Source organism: Peromyscus eremicus, chromosome 8a (genome assembly GCF_949786415.1).
Source record: "Peromyscus eremicus chromosome 8a, PerEre_H2_v1, whole genome shotgun sequence".
In the NCBI taxonomy this organism is placed as follows: Eukaryota; Metazoa; Chordata; class Mammalia; order Rodentia; family Cricetidae; genus Peromyscus; species Peromyscus eremicus.
This window is the reverse complement of record NC_081423.1, coordinates 87,845,638-87,868,330: the sequence shown is the minus strand read 5'-3', so window position 1 is coordinate 87,868,330 and position 22,693 is coordinate 87,845,638. Positions and strand designations below refer to the sequence as shown.

Sequence of the window (22,693 nt, the reverse complement as noted above, 5' to 3'; positions counted from 1 at the left end):
AATTATATGCAGAGGAAAAAAAGGAATGCTGTTTTAAAAGGTTTCTCAAGTGCGATAGTCTGGGTTGGAATTATGTTCTCCTTTTTCTAGTATATTAAGCTTGACTTTATATTGAAATATAATTTACATATGGGAGTGCACATGTTTTTCTAACCTGAACAGATCCATGTGCCCATCACCAGATCAGAAAGCAGAGCAATACCGGCATGCCCAGAGGGCCACCCATGCTCTGGTAAGTCTCTCTGCTACCGACCCAAGATCTCTGATGTGAGGACAGTAATGCCTGCTCCCTGAGGTTGTCTAGAGAGCTAAATGACTATTGTCATGATTCTCCATGGACACGTAGGCCATATCTCTGTTTCCTTCATCTGGAGATAGCCTCGGGCTATGGAGCTCCTGGATCAGTTCCACCTTCAGGTCTCCAACAGGCTGCATGTGAGAAGGACTTACACCTGCATGGACATGATAATACTCAGACAAGTTACACATCTAGCCCAACATGAAATGTTCAAGACTTTATTAGCTGTGTGACACTGCATGCCTCCAAGGGACCCAGATGTTGTCATGGAACTCTGAACGGTAGAGGAGCTGGGGACTGGAGCTCCGTCTTTCAGGTTCACCACAGAGGATACCTCTAACTCCAGCCATGTTAGAGGCTTTTGGTGAAAGGGCTGGTCAACCCTGGCCTCGGTTCTAGGCTTCTGAGGCAAAGGATGATTCTGAGCTGGGAGGTGATCACATGCAGCCCTAAGCAAGACTCAATGTTAGAAACGTCTCCCTTCTTCACTGGCCCTGTGAAGTAACCCTCTGCCTGGCTTGCTGGTTACATGGAACCCCCAGGGGTTGGGTCAAGTCCTGAGCCTCTTCGCTCAGGCCATCCTCACCCGGCTCAACAGTTGGTAGTTTCTCTGTGGAAATAGTTTTCAGCGTTCCCTCAGAGGGCCATCTGGCTCCCCCAAGAGGCTTAACTCTCACCTCACTGTATATCAATTCCCTTATGGTGGCTTTTATCTTGGGGTCCAATGGCCCTAACTCCTTGTGAAGCCAGGATCTGAACCGTGTCTCTGGAACTCCAGCTGCTTGGGAACAGAGCTGAGGTGTTCAGGAAGGGAGGGAAAGCGGGGACCACTGATGAGTCCCTGGACTTCCAGGGGACACAGAGATGAGGCCAGAGGTGACAGGTGCCCCTCAGGCTGTTCCTGTTCTGAGGATGGTACCAGAGTTTTGTCCATTGCCACAGCCAAGTGACGCATCCTGGGGGAGAAACTCCTGGGCTTCTGAATATGTTTGTCCAAGTCACCATAGCTTAGGGGCTGGGAGAGAGGCAAAAGAGAAGGAGGTATACTGTGTATGGAGCCCTACCCCACCTCCAGGTCAGGCTAGATATTTCCTCATTTTGTGCATGAATGTGTGTGTATGGGGTGTGTGTGTGTGTATGAGTATTGTGTATATATGAGTGAGCATGAGTGTTTTTGTTTTGTTTTGTTTGTTTGCTTGTTTGTTTGTTTTTTTGGTTTTTCAAGACAGGGTTTCTCTGTGCAGCTTTGTGCCTGTCCTAGATCTCTCTCTGTAGACCAGGCTGGCCTTGAACTCACAGAGATCTGCCTAGCTCTGCCTCCAGAGTGCTGGGATTAAAGGCATGCACCACCTCCCACCCCACCCCCCTACCCCGCGTGTGTGAATATTTTTGTGTATGCAGTGCATAAGTATATAAGTACACAGAGGTCAATCTCAGGTGTTGTTTCTCATGAGATATCTGCCTTGTTTTTTGTGACAGGGTTTCTTACAGGACCTGGGGCTTGTCAACTATGCTTGACTGACTGGCCAGTGAACCCTAGGGATCTACTTGTCTATCTCCCCAGCCTTGGAATTACAAATATATACTACTACCATGCCCATCTTTTTAGGTGGGTGGTGGGGTTCGAACCCAGGTCCTCATACTTGCATGGCAAGCACGTTCCCAACTGAGCCATCTCCCCAGTCCCTAGTGGATACCGATCCACTTTGACCTCTGGGATGGAACCAGCAAGAGCTCTACCTATCCTCTTCAGGGAGATGGGGGAACCTCAGGTTCTTGTCCCCATCTGAGCTGTGGGGTCTGTGATCACAGTCAGAACTCTGCCAGCACCCTGTCCAGGCTGCCCCATCAGGTGATGTAAATCATAAACAGGGCAGCAGGAGATACAGCGTCTAATCCTGCCACAGACACACCGAGGTGGAGGGTGGGAGAAACCCGCAGCTGCTTTCAGGGAAACCCTGCGGATCCCCTCATCTCTCACCTGTGCAGGGGGCGTATGTCCCAGCAGAAGCCTGGGCTCTGGACTCCGAGTCACTGAAGCTTCGGGAAACAAGGCCAGGTCACTGGAGGCAGGGGCACCCAGGATGTAGCTGGTGTGGCCCTGTGGCTGCTGAAGTAGCTGTAGGATGCGGCTGAGGTCTGAGGACATGCGGGACTCCAGTCTGCCAGACAGAGCAGACATGGTCAAAGTCAGGGCTCTGAGAGCAGCTCAAATCCCAAAGAAACCTCTCAATTTTGTGACCTGACCTCTTCCCACTGAGTGAAGTGGCAGCCTGGGGCCCATCTGAAGTGATTTCCCAACTAGGGTCCGCAGCCTTTGCCCAGATTCTCCTTAGCACATCCTTGTCTTTCAGGACATCAGGGACTAGGCATGGTTCATACCACATTCAGTCCTAATGATCCTTTGATGTAGGTATTCCAATTGCAGCCATTTTACAATATGGCAAACCGAGGCACCAAGCTGTTAAGCTCAGAGCTTGCTCACCCTCTACCTTGTGAGTTACATAATTCGAATCCAGGGCTGCTTTCCTTGCCTTCCAGCCCTCACTACACCATCCACAAGAAACACCCCCTTCCCAGGACCTCTGGAATTTGTTCTTGTACGTGAATGTGTTGCTTCCCCTAAGACACTTCCTTGGCATGTACTAGGGTTTGCTGGAGGAAGCCATCCAGGGAATTATGCTTAGTGACATAGAATTAGAGACTTAGGCTGAATGTGTCTGCCATTCTAAAACCCAACCAGGTACCCAGCGATGCCCCAAGGCTACCAGGAGGCGGCGCCTACACCCAGCCAGATCCTTTGCAGCTGCCCCACCCTAGCCAGGGAGGTTCTCACCTGTTCATCTGGGCCTGGAGCTGCTCTAACTTACAGCCTAGTTCTCGAGGCCAGCAATCCAGGTCCTGATGTGGGTTTGGAGGACTTGCGGGCATTTGCTGTAGCAATTCAGGCCAAAGCCCAGATGCGTCTGAGATGCTTAGGGAAGGGGCTGCACCTTCAGGAGGGAAGGGGACAACCTTTGCTCCATCAGATTCCACAGGCCTGTTCCTTCTCATCAGAGCCCAAGTGCTCCCCCTACTTGTCATGGGAATACAGTATGAGGAGCGGCTCTCCTTACCTGGGTGCCCTGAGCACAAGGCCCTGTTCTTATGGAAGTCTGGCTTCCAGGACCCAACTGGGTGTATCCCTGGGAGGGGTTGGAGGCGTGGCTCAGCTTAAACGGAGTGGTCAGGGTGGGGATTTCTAGCCCTGGTCTCATTGCTCATAGAGCTGCAGCCTGGGGAAGGGTGGGGATCTCCCGGCACCTTGATAGAGAACCTCAGGCACAGGGCTAGTACCCAGCCCCGAAAGCATCACCCAGCAACCAGTGAGCTCTCCATCTCTGACTCAGAGGACACGGGTTAGCAGGGCTGGGAAGAGGGATAATGGCTTCTATCCCTTTGCCCAAGGAAGACTCTCTCCCCACCACTGAGTGGCTGAGAAACCCAGGAGAGGCAGACTAGAGGGGTACTAGGAGGGGCTGGAGGCTGGGCAAGGCCCTGGGCAGGGCCTGTCTGGACTCACCTGACTGACTGTCATTGATGTCATTGAGGAAGAAGCCTTCGGAATCTTGGTTGCCTGGGGCCTGTTGGGGTGATGACTGGAGACCCCCATCTGCCTTGTAGGGAACAAGAACGACAAGTAACAGGGACCAAAGCTAGGACAGGGTCTCGTTCTTTGTTCCTCTCTGTCCTTAGTTCTGGCCCTTGTTAGAGCTAGATGAAAAAGTGGAGACAGGTGTCTGTGCTCACCACGGGAGCTCCAGGCAGCTTCCTGCAGGCTCTCTCCTAAGAGGGCCTCTGGTAAGGAAACAAGTTTGCAGATGGTGACCTCACACCAGGTGACCAAGTAGAGTCCCCTGGAAAAGTCTTTGGAGAAGGTTCTACGAATGGCAAGACCTGAGGGTAGACAGCAGAAGGGCTCCTCCCCCGCTGCCTCCTCTCCAGCGTCCCAACACCTCACACCTCAGCATGGGCCAGTGAGTACTGTCTTTTGGTGAAGACTGGGTCTGGAATCCCCAGTCTAGTAGTATCCATGGCAGCATTTCTGACTTTCCCCTTTCAGGCACCATGAGACTTGAGGGCCTCTGGAGGTTACAGTTGACTCAGGGCAGCTAAGACCATGGAGACCACATCCCTTCTGCCCTAGTGTTCAGCCACTGGACACAAAGGCCACCAGATGGCTCCCCCTAGCTAGGCCAACCAAGCAGGGTACTTATTGGATGCCTCCTGTGCAGTTCAAGAAGAGAACAGAGCCACAGAGGGAACCGCAGGGGAGGGACAGCCACATGAGAAAATCCACCTTAGCACCACACTCTAGAGCAGCGCTTCTCAACCTTCCTAACCCTGCGACCCTTTAATTCAGTCGCTTATGTTGTAGTGACCCCAACCATACAATTATTTTCGCTACTACTTCATAACTGTGATTTTGCTAGTGATATGAATCATAATGTAAATATCTGTGTTTTCTTATGGTCTTAGGCGACCCCTGTGAAAGGGTCATTTGGTCCCCAGAGGAGTCACAACCCACAGGTTAAGGCCTGCTGCTCTAGAAGCTGTATGGCAGGCCTAGGTCATGAGAGCCCTTCTCCTGAGGCTGGGGGATGGTGGTCAAGAAATAATGGAGGTGCCAAGGCTCAGTGTACCCCTGACAGGCAGTCCTCCCTCTTTCTTCCTAGTTGATTTCAGACTCTTCCTGCAGGAAGGCCCCTCTGCATTTCCATTGAGTCTGTAGGGCTCACCCTCCTTGGCAAACGGGATGCGCTGGCTAATTTTACATCAACTTGACACAAACTAGAGTCATTTGGGAAAAGGGAACCCCAACTGAGGATGTGACACCTGCCAAAGTGGCCCCTGGGCCAGCCAATGGTGCGTTATCCTGGTTGATGTGTGAGAGCCCAGCTCTCTGTGGGCAGTGCCACCCCTGGGCTGGTGGCCCTGGGTGCTATATGAAAGCAGACTGAGAAAGTCATGGGAGAAAGCCAGTAAGCAGCGTTCCCCCAGTGCCTCTGCGTCAGCTCCTGATTCTAGGTTCCTGCCCCGACTCTCCTGGATGATGGACTACAAAGTGTGAGATGAAATGAACCCTTTCCTCCCCAACTGAATTGTGGTCACGGCATTTTATCACAGCAATACTAATTCTAAGATACCCCAGAAATTGGATTTCTCTTGCATGCCCACGTGGCTTCTTGGGCTCTTTAAATGAATGTCACTTTATTTCTCTTGGATTGCTGAATGATAATCTTAAAAGACGGCTGTATCACCATGCCTGGCACCATGAGCCCTCTGGATGTCAGGTCCCATCTTTTTTTTTTTTAGGTTAGTGCCGTGTGATGGGAAGCCTGGTTTCAAAGCCAGACAACTTGAATTCATATTTTTGGCTCTTCCATTTATTAGCCACACAGCTCTAGCCAATCAACTTACCCTCTCTGATCCTCAGCTTATTCATTTAGATAACGGAGATAAGACCATCCACATGCAAGGACAAGACCCAATAAAACAACGTAAAAGAAGCCCAGTGCGTAGCTCACAAAGGCTGCTCATTAAATTGAAGCTATCACCATAGTTAGTGCCATGTTGGTCATAGTAGGTACAGAAGCATCCCAGCAAAGGATGCAGGAGGAGTTGAAGGGAAGGGGCAGTGGCCACATGAGTCCCTTAGGCCAGCAGGCCAACTCCTTAGCAGGCTGCCTGGGTGCTATCCACAACCAGCTCTCTGTGAACCTCCACCACCCCGGCCCACAGGCCCAGACTCACGTCCCGCAGGTTGAAGGTGACCTCCAGCTTATTCCAGAAGGTGTCTGCAAAGGCAGGGTACATGTCCAGCACCTCCAGCAGGTCTGCTCGATGGATCTTGTGCAGGTCACAGTAGGTCAGGGCACGCACATCCGCACTAGATTTGCCTGGCCTGGCATGGAGACTAACAGGCTCCCCAAAGATGTCATTCTTCCCTGCCAGCCAGAAGGATGGTGGTCCCTCCAGGGTCTGGCTCCCTTACGAAGACCTTCTCTCAGGGCCCCTTGACTGTGATCTTCCTACCTCCCACCTCGGAGATCCCACAGAGCTGGGGCCCGGTTGCTGAGGGGGTCTGAGGACAGGGCTGCATGGGCTGGCTTTGATGGAGAGGAGGATGAGGAGGGCCTCAGATGCCTCAGATCCCCTCAGAGTGCTCTTGCCTTGAGAATATGGGTTCTCTTTTTGTTTCTTACCCTCAGAACCACTTTCCACCAGAATGTCCTTTCACTTTGTTTATACTCTTTAGCACAGTTCCCATTCTGGCCCAGGGTACAGGAGGCAGTCAATGACACTAGAGGTTCCTTGCTCAGTTCCCTTTCGCTCCCTTGAGCCACTGACACTAGGGAGCAGACAACAGAGGACCCAAGGATGGAAGCTTCCAGCTCCCCGGGCAGGACCTGGAGCTTCTGTTTTTGTCTTCTTACTCTGCATTGTACAAGCAGGGTACCAGCGTGGCCCTGGCAGGGCAACCCTGGGACGCCATCTCCCGTCCGCACTTGAGTGTTGTCTTCTACCTTCAAATGGGCATAATGATGTCACCTACTCCACTGCTCTGTTTGCAGGGGCAGAGGTGGCCGTGTTTGAGAAAGTATCCCTCAAAGCAAGAGGCCCTAGGCTAGGTCAATGCAAGGCACAAGGAGAGATGGAGGTCACAGGGTGGATACAGGGTAGATAGTCAAGGTATGTGACGCAAGCACTAAGTCCTTTCAGAGCCAAGGAGCTATGCTGGCAATGGGTTATAAACATGAGCAAGAGCCGGGCGGTCGTGGCGCACGCCTTTAATCCCAGCACTCGGGAGGCAGAGCCAGGTGGATCTCTGTGAGTTCTGTGAGTTCGAGGCCAGCCTGGACTACCGAGTGAGTCCCAGGAAAGGCGCAAAGCTACACAGAGAAACCCTGTCTCGAAAAACCAAAAAACCAAAAAACCAAAAAACCAAAAAACAAAAAACAAAAAAAAAAAAAACATGAGCAAGAGACTCTCCTATTAGGAACCCTCCAAGTCCCTAAAAGGCAGGCACTTAAGTTGCCAAGGTTACAGAATCATCTGTTTTAGAACTGGATGCCACCAAGAGCTCTGGACCGTGAAGGAGGGAGGGGATCATACTGCCTACCGTTGTTAGGACAAGGGGCCAGGGGCTTTCAGAAGGGGTACAATCCCAAGAGAATCAGGGGCTAGGCCCCCAGAAGGAAGGGAATTTGGGCATAAGAAACAGAATGTGGTCATCCCTGCATAGTCAAGGCTGAGGGAAGAAAGACCAGAGTCACAAGTGCCATGGACCATGGTTTCTTTGACTCCTACTGCCCCCAGGAAAGCCCAGCCTCCTCAGCCTCATGGCACTGTACAAGGGACACTAATAGTTTAGCACAGACAGAGGGATAGACGGAGGCTAGGCATGTACCACCAAGAGAACAGGATGGAAGGGAGGGGACTGGGGCTGAGAGAAAGAAGGGACTTGCCAGGGTCACATATGGAACCCTGAACCTTGATATCTGGGCAATGTAATACCAACCCTCATTTTTTTAACACGTGAAAAATTGTGATCTAATGTCTATTTCTACTCGGGACAAGATGAGAGGATTTCTTGTCTCTCACTGAAACTCAAATTGGACCAGCTTCTTAATTATTAATATTCATTATCCCTCCCATGCAGGTGGCATTCGTAACACTGCTTGGATGAAAGGAAAGGACTCAGGGGAGTCCATGCTGTGGGCCAGCCTGGAGAATGCCTGGGTCTGCCTGACAGGCACAGGGTGGGCTCTGAAGACAAAATGGCAGCGTGAACAGAGGCACTGGAGTCACAGGGTGATGAGATTAGTTGTCTAGCTGCAGCATGGAGTCCCAGGGTAGGGAGCCTGGACTCACAGAGTGACTTGACTGGGTGGAACCGGGTTTACATTTGTCCACAGGCCATAGGGACTTATCAAAGGGTTCTGAGTGGGGCAGGAATCCGTGCAGATGTGTGTCGGTTGACTTTCAGAAGGCAGAACTAAGGATGTACCTAATGCAAGGCCTCAGGACGGAGCTCCTCACACCTGCCCAGGAGGACCAGACCCAGTGGAGGCTGGTGTAGAAAGCAGATCTATCAGCAAGGGAAACTGGATGGGGGTAGAGGACCAGAAACTGTCAGGATATTCCTGCAGTTGTTAGCTTTAGCCCCGACAATGGAAGGGCAGGGGACACTGAAGAGGCTGTCTTTGAGAGAAAGTAATGGGGTCAGGTTGGGATCTATTGCACGTGGTCTGGATTTTTAAAATTTTTATTTTATTTTATTATTTTGGACAGGGTCTCTTAGAGCGTAGACTAGCTTTGGGCATGTATCACCATGCCTGATTAATGTAGTGCTGGAGATCAAACCCAGGCCTTCACACATGCTAGGCAGGCTCTCGGCTAACTGAGCCACATTCCCAGACGTCCACCTGTTTTGCTCTAAGGAGACATTGGGGCTGGGGCCCAGCTCTGAGGAGTCTTGTGGCTCAGGCTGTGAGAGCAAGGGGCTGGCCCAGGCTAGGCTGTGGACAAGGGGCTGGCCCAGGCGAGGCTGTGGACAAGGGGCTGGTCCAGGCTAGGCTGTGGACAAGGGGCTGGTCCAGGCTAGGCTGTGGACAAGGGGCTGGCCCAGGCTAGGCTGTGGACAAGGGGCTGGCCCAGGCAAGGCTGTGCAGTGAGGTGAGAGCCGAGTGCTAGCCTTAGGTGACCAGCCACTGAGGGCAGGGTGATGGACAGGAGTGGCCAGAGGGGGCTGGAAGAGAACCAGGTCATGGAGACCAAGATAAGTCAGAGACTGGAGCCAAGGACAAGGACGATGCAAATAGAGGACCCTAAGGTGTTTAAAGTCAACAGACTTGCCCAAGGTCACATGACAGGCAAAGGGCTGTGTTAAGGATTCTTTAAGCTAGGTATAAAACTCTCTGGGGCCAGCAAGATAGCTCAGTAAATTAAAGGGCTTGTGGCCAAGCCTGACAACCTAAGTTTGAGTGCCTGAACCCACATGGTAGAAGAAGCAGAAAGGGCCAACTTGTTCTGTGACCTCCACCTGCTGCTGTGTTTCTGCCCACTGAACAAAACAAAACAAAACAAAAAAACCTTTAAGGGCTGCTCTTCCAGAGGACCTGGGTTCAATTCTCAGCACCCGCAAGGCAGCTCACAACTGTCTGTAACTCCAGTTCCAGGGGATTTGATACCTTCACACAGACATATATGCAGGAAAAACTCCAATGTACATAAAATACAAATAAATAAATCTTTAAAAAAACAAAACAACAATAACACCAACAAGAAAAAAAAACAACAACAACTTTTAAAAACCTCTCTGCTACTCATGTTGTTGTCCTGGCCCACGATTGGTCAGTAAAAGGTACCACGATACTCATTAGGAAAAAGGCGGTCTGGGTTGGGCCTCTCCAGCCTCAACGCCCAGGTCAACCCCCATGACCCACCTAGAATGGCCACGACCACGTCATCGCGCAGGATCTCGATGGAGCCTCGAGAGATGAAGTAGAGCGTGGAGAGCACGTCGCCCAGGTGCACCAGTGTGTCCCCAGGCGGCGCGTGCGTGGTCTTGAACTTGACCGCGAGAGCGCGCAGGCACCCCTTGCTGGCACCGTGGAAGGCGGGGCAGTGCTGCAGCAGCGCACGGTGCAGGTGCAGGCAGATGTCGGCCTGCAGGCACTCAGGGAAGCCCTTCAGCACCTGTGGGTGGGGGGCGTGGCGAGTCCCTCGGAGCGCAGCTGGGGCTGTGGGTGTGGTGCGGTGCGGGGGTGTGGTGTGGGCGGTGGGGGTGGGGAGCAGCCTGCATCAGGCTCACAGCCGGTGGCCCACCCACTCCCCATGAGGGCCGCAGGGCTCACCGCATTCATGTCGATGCCGTTTGTGTAGGACCAGGCGTGCTGGAAATACTCTTCCAGGCGCTGCCGCAGCGGGTTGGGGATCTGGTGGAAGCGAATGAACTCCTTGACACGCAGCATCTGCGTGTGGTAGCGCGCAGTGCCCGAGTACAGGCGCTGGATGATGGCCGACACGTTGCCGAAGATGCTGGCGTACATAAGGGCTGGGGGCGGGGCGAGATGTGAGTGAGGGGCTCTGGAGCGGCCCCTGCCTTCCCAGTCCTTGCAGGACCCCGGGAAAGGCCCCCTTTGTCCATGGTGACGGCAGAAGCGCCACCACGGACAGCACTAATGCACACAAGGGACAAAGACCCCGGGGGCTACCTGCCCTTCTCACCCTACTTTGTGCCGTCTGGCCTCTTCCGGGCTCAGAGGTCAGACTTCTTCAAAGAAAGAACTAGGGAAAATTATTTTTTTCCCCCAACCTCAGATTTGTTTTCTCCTTCGAGTTGCAAAAACATAATACCTGGAAAACTCTTGGCCTCCCATTTTCACCTCCCCCCCACCCACCCCCCCCCCCCCGCCTTTCCATTTCCTTGTTTTGTTTTTCTAAATACTTTGAACATAGCAACCTAATGTGTGAATTTCCACACCACCTCTAGAGTTCATAAATCAGGTGTTTTGGGAGGCAGGGAGCTCTGTGCCAAGACTGTGAGCACCCAGCTTCCCAGCTGACCCCTGGGCAGACTCTGGGGCTAGAGACTTCCTAGCTATGGGTCTCCGACAAAGTCAAGACCTTTGGCTTCTCCTCTGGAAACTGAGTGCTTGGGAGGACCAGCTTCATGGCACACAGCCTGTGCTAAGAGCCTAGGTTACTTCTCAACTGTCACCACCCACATTTTTAAAAGTAATTTTTAAACAAGGGCTCCATACTTTATTTTACAGTGTGCCCTGCCAATGACTTGGCCTAGAGCAGTGTCTAAACAGCTGCTCAAATCTCTATATGAGTGGTACACACACATACACAGATCTACATGCTGCACACAAGGGGTAGTACCCTGCACAGGACAAGGTCACACTCACAGCCAATGAGCATGACGCAGATAGAGAAGACCTTCTCAGAGTTGGTGTTGGGTGACACATTGCCGAAGCCCACACTGGTGAGGCTGCTGAAGGTGAAGTAGAGGGCCGTGACGTACTTGTCCTGTACAGAGGGTCCTGAGGCGGGGTCACTGCCGTTATAGTGCTTGCCGAGCTGTGCACCCAAGCTGTCCAGCCAGCCAATCTTGGGCTCCAAGTAGGGTCGCTCCACGTTGCCGATGGCGTACCAGATGCAGGCCAGCCAGTGCGCGATGAGCGCAAAGGTGCACATGAGCAAGAAAAGTACAGCGGCCCCATACTCAGAGTATCGGTCCAGCTTCCGAGCCACACGCACCAGGCGCAGAAGGCGCGCGGTCTTCAGTAACCCGATCAAGGTGGTGGTCTGCAGGCAGGGAAAGGTGGAGAAAGTCAGGGAGAGGTGTATTCAAGGCTTACATCTGTTCTTTTGCCTCTGTTATCACATGGTCATGCTACAAATACTCAGGAAAGTACCAGGCACTGGGCAGAAGAATGTAAGCTAAGAACCTTAAGGCGTTCTCAGCCAAAGTATAGAACAACATTCAGGCTGCTAGGAGAGAAATTCAATGGGAGCAAGGAGGAGAGGTCAAGTCTGCAGGAGCAGGTCAAGGGAGACTCAGAGATGATGCAGGAGTGCATCATGGGAATGAAGCTGGTTCTCCAGACAGACAGGAGGGAGGAGGGAGGAGGGAGAAGGGAGAAGGGAGGAGGGAGGGCGGAGGAGGGAGAAGGGAGGAGGAAGGAGGGAGGGTAACGCTCGGTACAGGGCCACAGAGGCATGGAGGTATGAAGTGGTATGGCCCATATGGGAAACCAAGTATAACCCTGCACCTGAAACTCGGAGCAGGAGGTGACAGGACGGTGAGAGAGGAGTCTGGGAAGGTATGTGTGGCCACTTCACTGGGTCTGAGGATCCAGAAAGATCTTGTTTTTTTTGTTTTTGTTTTTGTTTTTTTGGTTTTTCAAGACAAAGTTTCTATGTGTAGCTTTGCGCCTTTCCTGGAACTCACTTGGTAGCCCAGGCTGGCCTCAAACTCACAGAGATCCGCCTGCCTCTGCCTCCAGAGTGCTGGGATTAAAGGCGTGGGCCACCACCACCCGGCTAGATCTTGGTTTTAACTCCAAAGGTATTGGGAGCCATAGAAGGTTCTGAGGGAGGTGTGGCAGGGTTGGCTGAGAGATCTGAGACTTGCCCTGGCTGCTGTGTAGAGGGGACAAAGCCTGGGGAAAAGGTAGGGATGAAGACTACTCAGTGTAGGCAGGGGCAGCGGGGTGGGGAAGAAAGGGGAGGACTTAGGGATGGTTCAATGCGGGGATTTGGGAGGTAGGATATACTTGATATCCCCTATTGGATAGGCAGGAGTGATTGGAGAATGATTGGAACTCAGAAGGCAGAATGGCATGAAAATGTTCTCTCCATGTTACCTGCAGGAAGCAGAGTGGTCATAGAGAAGAAGGGCTGAAGGGATCCACAGGGATGCAGCCTGTGTACCCCTTTCTAACTCTATGGCGAGAATGGCTCACAAGGTAGCATAAGGAGTAGGACTGTAGTGTGTCCATCCACAGAGAGCAGAATTCTAGACCAACTGGCAGCCTAATCCTCTAATTGGGCTTGCTAAGAGAGAGGGGCAGAGGGATGGTCCCTAGGTCTGGAGGCATAGCTAGTCTTTCTCTGGGGCTGGGAGATGGCGGATGTCTGAGCCCCCTCTGTTTCCATTTGCTGCCTGCATCAGCGATGTGCCCCACAGCTGTGAGGCAGGGAGGGGTCAGCATGGCTGCTGGCATGGATCAGGTGTGCTCACCTCATCGGAACCAGTGCGGAAGATAAGCAGGTCAAAAGGGATGGCAGCCACCATGTCAATGAGGAACCAGCCCTTGAAGTAGTGGACAGCGATCCGTCGGGGGTGGCTGACCACCTCATCATTGCTGTTGACATAAGTGGTCCGGAAGTTGATGACAATGTCCACAACGAACATGATGTCCACGATGAGGTCCACCACGGTGAGTGGGCTGCAGGTGTAGCCACAGGTACCACGCTGTGATTCGTCCTGGTTGCTGAGCAGAAAGGCGGCTGAGTAGGGCGTGAAGACTGCTGTATAGATGACCAGAAGCAAGATAAGCCAGTCCCACACGGCCTTGAAGGGACTGTAGTGTAGGATGGTACCTCGGTGAATGCGGGGTGCCTGTAGCTTATACTCCGGCAGCACATCTGCGCCCAGGGACAGGACCTGGGATGGAAGCCATGGGTGGTCAGTGGGGACAGCCAGCACTAATAAGTCAGGTCTATGGGGAAGGTCTGGGTGGGGGGAAGCTGTGGGTAAGTCACAAAGGTCATGAAAAACAGGGCGACAAAGGATGGGCACACAAAGGAGCAGGTTCCTAAAGGGACAGGTGTGTCAGGAGGAAGTTGGATAGAGGAGGAGAATACAGCTCTGGCACATGGTTGACCCCAGGAAGCTCACAAGCTTTCTCAGAAACAGCCCTGTGGGGGTGAGCAGGGTCAGACCTAGCGCCATCTTGATTATGTTCCAAGGAAGAGCCTAGATTGAGATAGTTTGGTAGACTATTAGCCTTCAACAGGCTTTGGAGGCCTACTGGTTTTGTTTGTTTGTTTTAGTGCTAAAGATTAAACCCAGGACCTTGTTACACGTGGAAGACAAGTGTTCTGCCACTGAGCTAACTTCCCAGCCAAGTTTGGGGTTCTTGATGGGAACAAGTCACTTCCAGAGGAGTCTTCACTCCTGAGGGCCAATGAGGGTCCTCCCTGGGCCAACTCTCAGAGCATCCCATGGAAAGAGCCAAATTTGGGTTGGAGTTCAGCCAGTCTGGACACTCATCAGGCCCTGGGCTCCACGGAGCTCCATCTATATCACTCAGGAGTCATTACAATCTGTACGGTGCTTCCTTTCACTCTTGTTCCCTTGCCTCCAAGACTATAACAACGGACAGAAGCAAACAATCCCCAGGCTCCTCCCAGCTGCCTAGCGTGAAACAAGGCATCTGGGGTATTAGGAAGGGCATATGTTTTGAAGCCAGACACTCCATGCTAAATTCCAGGGCTGCTATTTATTTCATCTGTGCCTTAGGGCAAGCCTTGTAACCTATGACACCCCTGTTCCCCCCGTGTGTAAGACAGGACAGCCAACTGCATAGGGGTGTGGTTAAACAAGATGTACCTGCCTTGCTTCTAGGTCATTCCTACTCTGTCATCCTACTCTGACACTGTTCCAAAGGGCTGGGATTGATGAGGGATTGACCACTGACTCCTCCATCATCAGTTAGTTCTGTTCTAAGGAAATCAGCTATGCAAGACTTTGTTTGATCTTGCAGACAAGATCATTAGTAGACGGGTCACAGGGAGAAAGAAATCGATCTAAGGACTGATTTCCACTCAAGTGGTCCTGATCTGGCGTCCAGACGCCTCAGTGGGAGCCACAGTGTTTGGCTGTGTCCAGCTTTCAGCCTTTGCCCATCATTTTCTTTCCCAGGAACCCACTTGGAATCCCACATGGGCTTGGACCTTCTCTTTTCATTTTTTTCTCTACCCCCTTATGCAGCCCTGGCCCCATGGTTACTCAGCTCAGTGGCCTGTGTCTTTTCACCTAGCCAGCTCTGGGTCCATGTGAACTTTCAGCCAAGACCCACCAAAGCATCCATCCCTGGCAGCTGGAACTCTGATGCAAGGTGACAGGTCATGTTGCCACACCCTGGGATGTCAGAACTCTCCTCTCTGCCAGGCTTTTTCTTAGTCCTGTCTGGGAGGCTAAATGGTCTCCTCCATACCTGGGTTCTGGCAGTGGCTGAGCTTCAGATGAGAAGGGGCAGGAAAAGAATTGTCTCCTCTTCAGTCCCTTGCTCATCTGTGCCTAGCTCTTCTCTATGGCTTGACAAAGCTCATTCTGTCTCCTGAGTTGGCACTACTTAATGTCACTGGGTCCTCAGAGACCATTTGGCCTAACTCTTTCCTGCATACGATAGCTCTGGGGCCCAAAGGTAGGGGTGTCCTTTGTCCAAGGTCACATAGTGAGTCAGTGCCAGGATCCTGGTTACTTGAGTCTCCAGCAGGGCTCTATTCATTCCCTCTGGAAGAATCAAGCCAACAAGCCCCCTAAGAAGGGACTGTGGGGTCAGCTGAAACAGAGGATCTAGGAAGGGACATTTGCCTTGGGTTGACCAAATAGAAGCTGCACAGGAGGGGCATTTAGGGATGGATCCCCAGGATGTTGTTCACAGTTAGCTAGAAGAACTGAGGTCCAAGGCCTTGGAAGGGAAGGGACCCTGGAGGTCTGACACAGCCCACCACCCCTGCCCTGTAGACCCATACCTGGGTGACCTTTTCAGTGACATTCTGTGTCCGCTCCACCACCTTGTGGGGAGCGATGATCTCAATCTCTGTGGTGGAGCCCGAGCGGTGCTTCTCCAGGTTGAATTCCACGAAGTTGAGTGTAAACTGTGGGATCTGGCTGACGGTTCTGTACTTGCCCCTGCCTGGGCCAGGCCCCTGTCCACTCGGCCTGCTGTGAGAGCCCTCTGAAATCAGGGTCAGGGTCAGAGCAGCTAGGGCTGGGGTGGTGGCCTTGACTTTCTCACCACTGTGGCCCCCTGATAATACTCACCAGAGCCCAGGAAGGTATGTGACAACAGGCGCTGGGTCAGGCTTCGGCTGCTGCTCTTGGCCAGGAGCTGGGCCAGGTCCTCAAAATTGAGGATAAACATGATGACGGCCCCGTCCTCGTTCTTCACCGGTACCACATCCACCAGGCAGCGGAAACTGGAGGCTGCGAACCCCATTATTGGGGATAGGGATGGTCACTGAGGAGGCCCTTCCCGCAGTGGCCCGCCTAAGGAAGGGCCTGAGTGAAGGTCACATGAAGGATATCCACTAGAAAGAAGAGGCCTGGACAGTGACCAGAGCTATTTGGAAGAGGATGGGTGAAGCTGTCCAGCAGGTGCCCCGCCCCCCCTTTCCCAGGGCAGAGCTGCTCATTAGGAGATAATATGGCATCAGGTCCAGTTCATGCTCAGCCCTCAGCTCAGGGCTTAGCCCTGAGGTCTGCTTCTGTGGTAATTAAAATTGAGCAGATGGGGGTGGATTAAGGGGGGGGGGTGAGGGAGGGCATGTCATGCTCCTCCTGCAGCTCTGGATGGCCCTGGGCTCAGCTCCCATATAGCCATCCCACAAAGATGCCTGCTTCCCTGATGCTGGAAGGAACTTGCTAGGAACACATCAAGTGCTGGGCATGGAGCCAACTGTCACATTAGGCCGTAGGAGGTCCTGGTAGAGGCAAATGAGAGCTCTGAGAAACCGATTTGTCGGAGCTGGCAGGAGACGCGGGGTGAGGACCCCTAGTCTCTTAGCAGATAAGAGGTTAGGAAAAAGGAAAGGGTCTCATCTTTGAGGATAGAGCTAGAATGACGCCCCCAGGCAGAGGCTGGGACCAGGGAGTAGACAGGGCAGTGACCTGGGGGGTTAAAGAGGGAGGGAAAAGGCATTGTGGAAACGGAACATCGTAGAGTCCCAGATCCAGCTGTTGGCATCACATGCCTCTATTCTCTCCTTGCTCTAGAGTCTCACCATTGACTCATGGGCAGGTGGATCAATATGAGTTAAAATGCTGCCTGTCTCAGAGTCCAGCCTGGGACTGGACACCCCTTACGTGTACTATATATATTAGGTGTCAGTTCCGAAAGGCAGGCTCCCCGGGGACAGCAGGCTCAGGTGACCATGCAAATCAGAAAGCCAAGCTGCTTTTGCAGAGGGCAGGTTTGGGTCTGTGTCACCTGGGCCAGGGATTGTTGATTAACCGGAGAGAGCAAGCTTGAGTGAACGTGAGGGGACAATGGGTACAAGCTGTCTAAAAGGAACCCTGCTACTGTGGGGACCACTGGAACCACTCTTCATCAGACTCCTTATGAGCACCCACTTTTGAACCTGGGGTGCAGCTGTGCCTCCCCATTCCTCCCTCCCACTTTTCCTCCAGGGAGCAAGGGATCTCTCGGATCGGATTCCTGGACTCCTCGGCACCAGGCAGCCAGCTGCCAGCTGCTGCCTGGGCCCAGGGGAGACATCCACACCAGAGACACTGCCTGCCTGTTGAGCCACTCTGGGCTCATAGTGCTACAGTGGTTCTGGTCAGCGTGGGGCATGGTGATGTTCCTGTCCCTAAGGCCACACTCTACTCCTGTCTCTCTGGCACTAGGTTACAGCCTAGTAACCAAGTGGGGAAGGGCAGCCCTGGGCAGAAGTGCAGGTGCACAAGACTTTCTCTGCCTCTGGGAGTTCCCAGGGCTCTCTTCACTTGGCTGTACCCCACCGATGCAGAGTCTTTGAATGGACCCTTGTACCAGTAGGGTCTTTGCGTGGCTTTCCATGCTCCACCCACCATGCCAGCTCCTTTGGTAGTAGATGGGAGGCTAGGAAGAGTGGGAAAAAGTCAGGGCACTTTCTCTACCTACAACCTGATCTGGCTATTCTTGTACCTGTGGTTCAGAGCCCACAAGTAGCTGGATGAGTGGGAGAGGGAGTGAATTGTCCTTGTTTGTGCTCAGGAATGGCAGTGTTCCAGCGTCCTTGCTCTGTCCCTGGAGGAAGAGCCAGTCTCTGCCTGTCTCTTCCTTCCAGGACTTCTGTCAGCACATACTTCTCTGACCAAGATCAGTGAGTCTGTCTGGCCCCTAGGACACCCCACTTCCGCTCTGGCTTCACCCCCTGGCTATGTTTATCTTGTTTCTCATAACTCATATCCCTCCCCCTCCCCATCCTGACCCTCACCCTCTCTTCAACACAGCCTCCTTGTTGTCTTTTACATTTTGGGGTTCTGAGTTTGAAACCCAGAACCTCATGCATGCAAGACTAACGCTTTCCCACTAAGCCCCACCCCTTGCCCTGCCCTAATCTCTGTATGTGCACCTGCCTGGTACTGGGTGGGCAGAGAGCCCTTTGGGGCTGATGCTGTGAGCTGATGCTACCAGGAGGGTGGCTGATCATCCTGGCTTTCCCATTCTGGCATTTGTGGGTGAGCATGTGGAAGACACAGGGGGAGAGTGAGGACATCCCCTGACTTCACTCTTGCCCTATCCTCCTTATTAGGAGCTACAGACTAGAGAAATTCCATGTCTCCTCTAGTCTAGCTTGGGGACTAGGGACTCTAGTTTGGGCCCATGAGAGTCTAGATAGGACTTGGTGAAGGTACACAGAGCTAGACCCTCTGACAGATGTCCATTAGGGCAGATGCAGGGGTTAGGGACCTGAGTACTGCCTGTGCCTCCTGCTGGACAATTATTAGTTCTAGCTGTGCCATAGCCTTCCTTCCTTAGCTGTTAGGATTTCTCTTTCCTGACAGGGAAATGGAGGAAAGGCCCTGATTTCTAGAGTTCTCTGACAGGGTCATTTTTATCAAGTACCCTGCCCCAGAGCAGACACACAACTGTAGCTCGGTGGATACAGACTGTGACTTGAGTTTTCAGTAGATTACCTTTCTAAAGGGAAAGAGGAAGCTGGGCATGGTAGTGCATGCCTTTGATACCAGCACTTGGGAGGCAGAGGCAGGTGGATCTCTCAGTGTGAGGTCAGTTTGAGCTACAGAGTGAATTCAAGGACAGCCAGGGTTACACAGAAAAACCTTGTCTCAAAAAAAGTGGGGGGAATCATAAATAAACCAGCTAGAGATGTGTTCAGGACCCCTTCCTACCTTCCTGCTGTCAGAGGTTGGGGCTGGGAGAAAGAGAAGAAGTCATCATTAGGATGCCTTTCAGCAGGATTGTATAATGCGTATGAATGTGACTTTTTAAAAAAGAGCCACATGGTCAGAGTGGACTGTTAATGTGAACGAACATAAATTATCTGGGCACCACAAGGCAATGCAGGCTCTTTTTGGTTTCAAGCCAATTAAGGATGGTCCAGGTGGTCAAAGGCTTAGATAACAAGGCAAGGAAGGCCTGAGGGGAAATGGGGAAGGCTGGAACTATGGAGCATCATATGTGGGTAATTTTCTCTTTTTTACCCAGAGCCAATCTCTAAGACTAAAGTACCTTGACAGACATCTGAAGACCTGAATCTTGATCTCAGGGGCTAAGTCTTGGCTTTTAACTCCAATCTTTTTCCAGATACCTACAGGGTCTGAAAGCCCTGACCTCCCTTCCCCAGGAGTCTATGATTGTCCCTCACTCTCTGGGGTACAGGTAGAGCTCTGGGGTCAAGGAAAGAAACAGAATGGACCTACTCTATTGCCACCTCTGCTTCCTGAAGTCCCATCTTGTTCCTCTGGGACCCTTCTCACTCCTCTGACTGTCACCTCTTCCTTGCAGTGATGTGAAGAGGTGAAGTCACAGCTTTTAAAAATATTCTGACTTTGTTAACCCTGTGAGTACAGCCCACTTAAGCCAGATTCTTCACAGTCTCCTGCTGTTCTCTGCCTCTGTGGAAGCACTTCCCACCTGCTACTCACTTGGCTAGCAGCAAAAAGGGACAGCTAGGGGGGTGACCAGGATCTGAGAAGCCCATAAACACACACACACACACACACACACACACACACACACACACACCACACACAACACGCAACACGCGCACACGAACACACACACACACACACACACACACACACACACACACACACACACACGGTCATGCATGCACCAAGCCTCTGGAACTTGGGCTCTTAGCACTGCATGTTCCCAGTCTAGAGGTGCCTGTCCTGTTTGTGCTCTCTGATGGCCCTCATGCTCTTTTCCAGGGCGCAGCTTCTCTCTTCTGGGTGTTTCTTTCCCCCATATTCCTGCCTTCAAGCATGGAGAGAGTTGAGGTCTTTTCTTTCTTGGGATTACTCAGAATAAACATCTCCAAGGGAAGGTTCCTGACAATGCGATCTTGAGAAAGGACCTTCCACACCCGTGGGAAGGGAGTTATCTAAACCAGTGGTTCTTAAAATTGGCAGCAGCAAGCCGGGCGGTGGTGGCGCACGCCTTTAATCCCAGCACTCGGGAGGCAGAGCCAGGCGGATCTCTGTGAGTTCGAGGCCAGCCTGGGCTACCAAGTGAGTCCCAGGAAAGGTGCAAAACTACACAGAGAAACCTTGTCTCGAAAAACCAAAAAAAAAAAAAAAAAATTGGCAGCAAATCAGAACCACTGGGAGATTTTTTTTTTTCCCCAGATACACCTGCCTGGCTTCACCTTGCACTCTCTGAGTCAGCCTCTCTCCAGGGAAGGTATGTTTTGCAAAACATGCCCCGGGTAGTTCCAGGGCAGAACCAGAGTCAGGTGGGGAGACCGGTGTTTCCTGAGAAACTTCCAGTTTCCGATTGTAGTTCCACTACCCTCATCCACTCAGGACCCCGTCTCTGGGAGAGAGCCTCAAAGGCTGCTGATCTCTTGGTCCTCAGCTCCTGGCTTGTGTTTATGTCATGCTTTCTGAGGACTTGGGCAGCAGTAACAGCACTAAGTCCATCTGGGTAAATCACCTGGTTAAGGCAAACCCAAGACTCTCTCTTCCCAAAGAGCTGGACTTCAGTGAACCAGGCCCATTCTTCTTTTCCAGCCAGCAGCACCCATGCGTGGACTAGCCATAGAGGCCTTGGGGGGCTGGCTCCTCCCTTAATCCCCAGAGCAGACAGAGATGAGGGAAGGTTAATTTCCGTCCCAGCTGCTTGACAGCTGGGGCTGACAGTGACAGAGTGGATAGCCAGGAAATGGGGGAGGTAAAGCAGAGATGGGACCTCTGTCCTAGACCAGTATCAATAGCTGGCTCAGCTCAGTCTCAGTCCCTTAGAAGACAAGGCATCCAGTGCTCATGACCTCCCTCTACTAACAAAACCCAGGTCCAGAGTGGGGATCGGGTTTGTCCTTGGCTCTCAGCTCAGACCCTTCCCCCAGGCCACTCTGTGACGGGTGAGAAAGATGGCCCGCCGAGATCTTGGTCCCACTCTGTCTCACCGTCCTTGCGGTAGTAGAGGATGTCCACCTTGCACTCTTCAGCACCGAGCAGGGCCTGTGCCAAGCGAGACACAGCACTGCTCGGGGTGTTAGGGCCCGTGAGGAAGTCACAGGTACAGGGTCGCTGCATCACCTCCACACGGGAGTAGCCGAAGAGTTCACAGAAGCCGTCATTGCAGTAGATGATGGCACAGTTCTCCATCTGCGCGTTGGCGATCAGGAACTTGCGACCTGGAGTGGGAGGCAGAAGGCAGCAAGACCCTGGCGGCCAGAACGGGGTAGCTGGAGAGAAAGACTAGAGGGACTGATGGCTGCTGAGAAGAGGAGTTATATGCAGGAGCAAACAGGGGCCAGAATGGGGGAGCTGGAGGTCAGAGGGGGGAGGACCAAAAGTTCTGGGGGAAGGTTATTCCTTCTGGGAGTACAGAGGGGAATGAAAGTGGCAGGGAAGAGGAGAGTAAGGGTGCCAGAATCAGGCCTGGGGGCCATGGAAAGACCAGGACTGCTGGGGTCAGCAGGGTGGGAGCAAGGCCCCAGGACTCCTGGAACGGTGGAGGGAGTCTGGACCAGGAAGCAGGACTGTGACACGGGGAGTCAGACCTGCTCACTGAGTAAAAAGCAGGAAGTCAAGCAAACCTCTAGGGGATGGTCTGGAGGGGTAAGTGGGGAAGGCCAGGGTTCGAGACACCAAGAGAACTGCTGTGGGAGGTATAAGAGCTGCATTCTGCCCCAGACAGAGAACGTATGGAGGAGGTGGTGGGGACGTCAAAACGAAAAATTTTGTATTCAGAATCTAACTCTTCCCATCCTCTCCTTTTCCTTTTACCCCATCAGAAGTTAGTACGGAGTCTGGCCCCTCCTGCCATCCAACCAGCACGCAGATAGTCCCCCACACCCCCGAACCTCACACTTACTCTGGCCCTCGAACTTGCGGATGATGGTGTCCAGGTAAGTGTTTTGGGGAGCGACGTGGCCCCTGCGGACTGGCATCTTTCCGTAGCAGCACTTGCTGGGAGTCACCCGCGACCTGGCTCCTGGTGTCTCCGTCAGTCCTGGGGCTCAGCGGCACCGGGCTGGGGTGGGCGCCGCCCCCAGGGAGGGCTGTCGGCCCCGCCCGCCCTCCAGCGTCTGCCCTCCCCGCCCTCACTGGTCCTCCCCCGCCCTGGGCTCAGCGCGCCTCCTCCCTCGCAAGGCTCGCGCCCGCCCGGGAGCTGTCCGCGTCGTGGTACTGAAATAAGCCAAGAGACAGCAGCAAGGCGGGGTCCAGGACCTGGACAGCTTCTCTGATCCAGAAGGGGCTCTGAATCGTCCTAGGGAGAGGGGCAGGGATCCTGAACCTGGGATGCTCTGAAGAACTTCTGCTCATGTCCAAATGGCCAGTGGCCTCAGCATCTCCTTGAACCCCTTCTGGTACTGAAGGGCAGTTTCCCAGGCAGGAAAGAGCAGAAGTTGTTAGGTTATCTCCAGGGT

The 22,693-nt window shown here is 52.9% G+C and overlaps 1 protein-coding gene across 3 annotated transcripts; it reads right to left on the bottom strand.

The window, feature by feature from the left end:
- Positions 1–557: 557 nt before the first annotated feature.
- On the bottom strand, positions 558–22,213 carry Kcnh6 (potassium voltage-gated channel subfamily H member 6). Of its 3 annotated transcripts, XM_059269766.1 has the most exons (14): positions 22,138–22,213; positions 21,224–21,454; positions 15,909–16,070; positions 15,617–15,822; positions 13,095–13,520; positions 11,502–11,656; positions 11,257–11,342; positions 10,198–10,397; positions 9,787–10,039; positions 6,092–6,285; positions 3,870–3,954; positions 3,135–3,291; positions 2,280–2,460; positions 558–1,313 (listed from the first exon to the last, which is right to left on the bottom strand). In XM_059269766.1, the coding sequence occupies exons 1-14, from the start codon at positions 22,211–22,213 to the stop codon at positions 1,029–1,031; spliced, it is 2,697 nt and encodes an 898-aa protein (XP_059125749.1). In that variant the 3' UTR covers positions 558–1,028. The 3 variants fall into 3 exon arrangements, with proteins under 3 accessions (XP_059125749.1, XP_059125747.1, XP_059125748.1); XM_059269764.1 differs by having other exon boundaries at positions 3,861–3,954; positions 11,257–11,656; XM_059269765.1 differs by having other exon boundaries at positions 11,257–11,656.
- Positions 22,214–22,693: the final 480 nt, after the last annotated feature.